This window comes from Phodopus roborovskii, unplaced genomic scaffold (assembly GCF_943737965.1).
Source record: "Phodopus roborovskii unplaced genomic scaffold, PHOROB, whole genome shotgun sequence".
Classification (NCBI taxonomy): domain Eukaryota; kingdom Metazoa; phylum Chordata; class Mammalia; order Rodentia; family Cricetidae; genus Phodopus; species Phodopus roborovskii.
In genome coordinates, this window is record NW_026126599.1 from 5,493,168 (window position 1) to 5,499,712 (window position 6,545).

Sequence of the window (6,545 nt, forward strand, 5' to 3'; positions counted from 1 at the left end):
GTGTCTATGAACACAGGCATTTGCACCAGAACTACCTTCAGCCTTTCAGTTCAAAAAATATTTTCAAGGTTTATGTCACTTATATAGTTCATTGTCTTGACCAAGTTCACTGCATTGTGCAGACCAGTTTCCTTTCCTTCCTTCCTTTCTTTTTTTTTTTTTTTTTTTTTTTTTTTTTTTTTTTTTTTTTTTTTTGAGGCAGTTTCTCAGGTAACCCAGGCTATCCAACTCATTATGTGGCAGAAGACGACCTTGAACATCTGATGCTCCTGCCTTTCTCTACCTCCCAAGTGCTGGGATTGCTTGTGCCCGCACACGTACTGATATGTTGATATGACGCTGAAGATGAAACCCAGGGCTTTGTGCTGGGCAAGCACGCTACTGGCTGAGCTGCATCATCTGCCCCCTTTTCGGTTCCTTAAGTATTCAGAATGATCCATTCAATCCCCAGCTCCCACACACACTGCGTATCTCATTGCGTATCTCTTGTGGGGTCATATTAAACCCCACAAGATGTCACCAGTTGAGTTCACAGTCCTATTTTCCGGGGGTAGGGGGCCGGGGGATTGGGTAGTCTCTTTCACCCACATGGAGATGTTCTCTTGTGCATGGTTGTGGGGGAAGAGTGAATCTGTAAACTTGGCCCATTGTAGGAACAGGTCTGAGAAAAGATGGAAGTCTTCCTTTCCTAAAGATAATTCAGATACCCAGAAAGAACTCAAACTGGGGTTAAGACCATGACCTAGGGTCCAGGTGTGGATGACTCTCACACCACTCAGGGCTTCCCGGATGCAGAAGCCTGCTGGACCCTTGTGGAGGCTCCCGAGGGTGCCGACCTGGAGGACCGCAGCAGGCCCAGACCTCGAGAGCGACCTGCCCCGTGGAACTGGCGCTCATGCCTGCGGATCTGCACCTTATTCCGAAAGCGCTCTCCGCAGTCCTCGCACACGTAGGGCTGCTCGACCGAGTGGGTGCGGCGGTGGCGCAGCAGGTTAGAAGAGACACTGAAGCATTTGCCGCAGTCTCCGCAGACGTAGGGCCGTTCGCCCGTATGGGTGCGCTGGTGCTGCACGAGCGCCGAGCTCTCGCTGAAGCACTTGGAGCAGAAGGTGCAGGCGTAGGGCTTCTCGCCTGTGTGGATACGCTGATGTGTCACCAGGTTGGAGTGCTGTGAGAAACCCTTGCCGCACTCGCTGCAGAGATGAGGCCTCTCCCCAGTGTGTGTGGCCTGGTGTCGTACCAGGTCCGTGCTCCGGCTAAAACCCCTACCACACTCCCCGCAGATGGTTGGCCTGTCCCTGCCTCGTCGCTTCCTCCGCTGTTTCATGGTCGCACTCCCGTCGGGGCCCGGCATGGCCACCACGGTGGATGTGGCCACAGTGGGCAGCACCATGAGCTCTTGTAGCACCACATAGCCTGGAGGGGCCACCACGACAGTGGCTGGAACTGGCACTGCGCCACCTCCCGGAGTGGACACCAGCTCCAGCTGCAGCTCGGGAGGCACAGAGGTCAGTTCCAGCTGCAGCCCCTGTTGCTGGAGGCCCAGCTCCACCGGGGTCAGCTCCAGGTGCACCTCCTGTTGCTCCAGCTGCTGCTGCTGCAACTGCTCCAGCAACTGCTGCTGCTCCAAGTGCTGCTCCAGCTGATGCAGCTGCTCCTGCAGTTTTAGCTGCAGCTGCCGCTGTTCCTGCAGCCTCTCTAGCTCCTGCCGATGCTGCTCCAGCGCCTGCTCTGACCCCACGTCCACTGGCATGAGCTCCAGTTCCACCTCTTCCTCCTCTGGCTCCAGTGGAGGAGGTTGCAGCTGTGGCTGCAGCTGTTCCTGCTGCTGTTGCAACAACTGTTGCTGCTGCAACTGTTCTTGCTGCAGCAATAGTTGGTACTGTATCTGGGCCTGCTCCTGCAGCAACAGCTGCTGCTGTAGCTGTCCCTGTGGCTGCAGCAACAGTACTTGGTGCTGCAATTGTCCCTGCTCTTGCAACAGTTGCTGCTGTTGAAGCAGCGGCTGCTGTAACTTCTCCTGTTGATGCTGCTGCAACAGCTGTTGCCCTTGACCTTGCTGTAACAATGCTTGTTCTTGTACATGCTGCAGCAGCATTTGTCCCTGCTCTTGCAGTAGTTGCTGTTGCTGGAGAAGCTGCGGTGAGTGTCTTTGCTCTTGCATTGGCTGCTGCAGCAGCAGAGCCTGTTCTCTTTGCTGCAATAGCTGTTGCTGTTGCACTTGCTGCTGCTGTTGTAACAGCTGTTGCTCTTGGCCCTGGGGTTTCACCATCATCACCCCCTGCTGCTGCAATGATTGTGGCTCCTGTCCAAGTCCCAGCTGCTGCACCAGCTGCAGCTGTGGTTTTGGTTCCTGATGATGCTCAGACTGGAGGTTTTCCTGTAGTTCTTGCTGCAGCTGAGATGGCGGCGGCTGCCCATCTTGTTGCTGCTGCAATTCTGGCTGAGATCCCAACAGTTGATGGGGAGGCCGCTGCTCTTGCAACTGCTTATGCTGCAGCTGTTCCAGGAGCTCTTGCTGCTGCTCTAACTGTTGCAGGTGCAAGTCCTGTTGTCCCGGCTGCACTGCCTCAATGCTGTTACTGGCCCCTACCAGGGCTGCGAGTGCTGGCAGCTGTGGGCTGCTGCTCCCCTCCTGTGCCTCTTCCTCCTCCTGGCTCTCACTTCCACCACTGCCACCTGTAGTGGAAATGGCAGGAAAGCCAGGAGAGAAGGATGGATGGACAGCCACCTGGACCAGACCCACCAAAAGCATGTACTCTGGATCCACTAAAGGGCTCTTAGCAGAGGCCCCCAAAAATGAAGGATTGAATGGCAATAGTGATGGACATTCCCAGAATCCCACGGATCACTTCATTCAATCTCCATCTGAGCCCCTTTACACAAGCCCCATGCTTTGATATCAACACAGAGCTTTGGGCTCCTGACCATTCCCTGGTGTACTTCCTCCCCATGCAGGAGAAACCAGATAATGCAGTGGCTGAATTCTGACCTCATTGTGGTCACACTTTATTTAATTATTTTGGCTTTTTTGTTTTTCGATATAGGGTTTCTCTGTGTAGCTCTGGCTGTCCTGGAACTCTCTTTGTAGAGCAGCTTAGCCATGAACTCACAGAGATCTGCCTGCCTCTGCTTCCCAAGGACTGCCATCAAAGGTATGCACCATCACTGTCCAGTCAGTGAAGGTCACATTTTAAATAAGTGAAATTTGCCTTGTCTATGAAAAGGGAATATTTCTGTAAAGATACAGCAAGCCGTTTCTAGAAATGACTGAAGGAATTCAGGGGTCAGTTAGGGAGTCCATGGTTCTGAATTGGACTGAAAAGCCAGGCACAGCAGCCCGCCTATAACTCCAGCCTCAGAGGGCATCCCTGGAATAAGCCGGCTGGCAAAACTAGCCATGTAGGCAAGCTTTGGGTTTGATTGAAAAGCCCTGCCCCGTTGACTAAAGAGGAAGAACAGTCAAGGATGATTCATGACATCAACCTGGGGCTGCCAAATACAGAGGCACACATATCAACACACACAAACACAGACAAGAAACATAAATACACACATACACATCACACATACCACATACAAAAAAATTTGTGTAGGTAATTATCATTAAAAAAATCTTTCTAAACACCTTTGTTGAGTACATTTTTTAAAAACTGTGTGTCTTGTGTGTATGTACATGTGTGCTCATGTGTGTGCTTGTGGGAACTTATGTGCCGCGGCACACTTGTGGAGGTGGGTGTTGGACCTCACCTTCACACACTGAGGCAGGGTCTCTTGTCTGCCACTGCTCAGGCCAGCCAGGCTTACTGGTCCTGTCTGTAATCAAGGGATTCTCCTGCCTCTGCCCTCCCACTTTACTATAGGAATGTTGGGATTACAGACATGCACCACCATGCATACTTTCTGGGGATACTCAAGCTTGTAGAGTGAGCATTTTCCCCACTGAGCTGCTCCCCAGCCCCTTGGGTGTATTTTTCAGACACACGTCTACAGGACAGCTGGGATGTTGGGTAACAAACGAGGACAGCTATGGGAACCTGTCTCTACAGCAAGTTAAACTCTGCCTCCTCTGCAGGGATAGACCTCACCTCTGTGTGAGTCTCCACATTCCTAGCTTGGTCACGAGGTCACTCTGACTTCCTGGGACAGCAGTTTCCACAGAAGCATTTTATTGCCCGTGTAGTTAGATGTCACCTGAAGTGTATGCCCGCTAGAGTTAAATTTACAATCGGAAAGAGTCTTTGTTCAATTCATATGTTCCCATTTTTATCATTTGTTCTTCCACATTTCCTGATTCATTCTCTCTCTCTCTCTCTCTCTCTCTCTCTCTCTCTCTCTCTCTCTCTCTCTCTCTCTCTCTCTCTCTCTCTCTCTCTCTCAATGTCTCACTGTATAATCATAGCCTGGAACTCACTGCACAGCCCAGGCTGTCAAACTGCAACCCTCTTGCCTGAGCCTCCCAAGTTCTGGGATTCCAGTTATGTGTCACCATGCCCAGCCCTCCTTGGTTCTCCCTTAACTCTCTTCAAGCCTGCCCCACACTGTCACTCAGCCCCTTCCAAACCACATAATGAGAAAACTGACTCTTGCACCACTCTTGAAGGCTACCCCTGCATGGGCTTCAGGGGCAGCACTGGGAAGTTCCACAATGTCATGGGCACCTCTGTGTGGTAGGTGGTGGGAAAGAGATGGGAACAAATATTGATGAACTGGGAGCCAGGGTGGAGGTCACCATAGGCAAGACGCCATGCAGCCAGTGTCTGAGGCATCAGAGACAGAAAACCCTTCCAGCTTCATGGGAGACAGTGGAGGCCACCTGGGAAAAGCAGGTTAGAGCCAGCTCAGGTTTGGGGGGCAGGGCTGTGGCTACTGAATCTGTCACAGTGTCTCTCTCCAGCAAGACCTTGGCCTGACAGACACTTCAACAAGTCCCAAGTCAAGTTCCAAGGTAGCTGAGGTTAGCAGGTGTGAGTGAATATGCTGCTGGCCACATGGGTCCCTCTGTTGTGGCCTGGGCTGTGGCAGCTTGCAACTCAACTAAGGAATCCTTGCTGGGGGCCCCATTGTCTCCATTCCCCAACCCTCACCTGAGAGGGTGTCAGGCCCTGGACCCCCATCCTCAAGACATCGCAGCTCCAACACAAAGGTCTCTGTTGTGGGACCCAGCTCCATCCTGGCAGTCACACCAGGGTCCTGGGGAGCAGGCTGTGCTAAGAGGAAGAAAGGAAGCTGTTCAGAAGGGAGGTGGTTATGGCTGAACCCCATTCCTACACAGAAGAGCCAGCGCTCTTACTTGCTGGGTGTACACAGGGATCCACCTCAGATGACCTTCCTGTCCCCACACCAAAACATAACTAAGGAAAACAACCTCTCCCAAGGCTGGGAAGCTGGAGGCACGCCTAAGGGTACCCATGGCACAGTCCCTTGTCCCCTTCCAAAGCATGACAATCTCCCAGGCTTCAAAAGCCAAATATGTCAGGTTTCATCCCAGGTCCCGGGGAAGGTTGGTGTCCAGAGCACCGCAGTCCATGGCTGGGGCCTTCTGCAGGCCTGTGCTCCTGTCCTGAATCCACTCTGAAGAAGTGGTCTCCACATTCAGGCGCCCCCACTCCCGCATGCCAGCGGATTCCATCTCCCTCTGGCTTAGGAGCCCTCCGTAGAAGAGCGCCCCTTTGCCCAGCAGGGCTCTCCCGCCAGGCCTCACCTGGAACAGCATTTCCCGCCGCCGCCGCTGGCAGCAGCCACTGCGCTAGGGGAGGTGTGGTCACCAGTGGCTACAAGGTTAAGGCCACGACCGATCAGCCAGAGCTCCTTCCGGAGGTGCCTCCATCTAGAAGGAGCCAGAGAGGCTCTGACCACCCCCAGGGGAACCCTCTACGGGCACTCCGCGGGGTCTTCGCTGTCAGAGCTGCCGAGGTCGCCCTGGGCCAAGACAAGGTGCACAGTGGAGTTCCCAGGCAGAAGTTGGTGGAGACTCTCACGTAGGGACAGGGAAGGGAGGCAGGGTTCCAAATCCCAAGCGGGGATCAGGGTTGGTCAGGGTGGCCATGGCTGGAGCCCTAGGTCGGCTCAGTGTGAACCGGGTGGGGTGACAAGGGTCGTGGGCGATCACGGGCCACAGGTGCCCAGAGGGTGGGGGGGCGGGCGCCGCGGCCGGGCCAGGTCCCGGATCGCTCGCCCGCCCTCCGGTGCCATGCGTCCGTGCGGGAAGCCGCCGGGCCGGGGCGGGGGCGCTGGGGGGGCGGCACAGGAAGTCCCCCCGGCATCCGCATCCTGTCCCCCGCCCCTGCCGCCCGCCGCGCCCCCGCGCCCCGGCCCTCGCCGCCACCACCGAGGCCGCTGCCTTCGCCTTCGCCACGGTCGCCGCCCGCCGCTCTAGGCCGTGCCGCCGGCTCTCTGGGCTTAACCCTTCCCGGCCCGGCCACTCACCAGGGCCCCCCCGGGGTGGTGTGGGTGGGGATGGGTACAGGATGCTTGGCCCTGCGTGCCTCTCAGGGCCCGCCGGTGCTGGGCGCAGCGCACGCTGCAACGCATCGCCCGGTGCG

General features: G+C 55.3%; 1 protein-coding gene across 6 annotated transcripts; it reads right to left on the reverse strand.

The window, feature by feature from the left end:
- Window positions 1-751: 751 nt before the first annotated feature.
- On the reverse strand, window positions 752-6,545 carry Znf853 (zinc finger protein 853). Of its 6 annotated transcripts, XR_007835829.1 has the most exons (5): window positions 6,430-6,545; window positions 5,705-5,830; window positions 5,088-5,210; window positions 4,089-4,210; window positions 2,535-2,679 (listed from the first exon to the last, which is right to left on the reverse strand). XR_007835829.1 is itself a non-coding variant. In XM_051205331.1 (3 exons), the coding sequence occupies exons 1-3, from the start codon at window positions 5,714-5,716 to the stop codon at window positions 776-778; spliced, it is 2,034 nt and encodes a 677-aa protein (XP_051061288.1). In that variant the 5' UTR covers window positions 5,717-6,046; the 3' UTR covers window positions 752-775. The 6 variants fall into 6 exon arrangements, 1 of the variants encoding a protein (XP_051061288.1); XR_007835831.1 differs by lacking the exon at window positions 6,430-6,545 and having other exon boundaries at window positions 4,089-4,194; window positions 5,088-5,205; window positions 5,705-6,046; XR_007835828.1 differs by lacking the exon at window positions 6,430-6,545 and having other exon boundaries at window positions 5,088-5,205; window positions 5,705-6,046.

Coding starts and splice junctions, on each gene's coding strand:
- Znf853 (XM_051205331.1), bottom strand. Junction 2,680..5,087: donor AGGGCCTGACACCCTCTCAG/GTGAGGGTTGGG, acceptor TTTCCACTACAG/GTGGCAGTGGTGGAAGTGAG.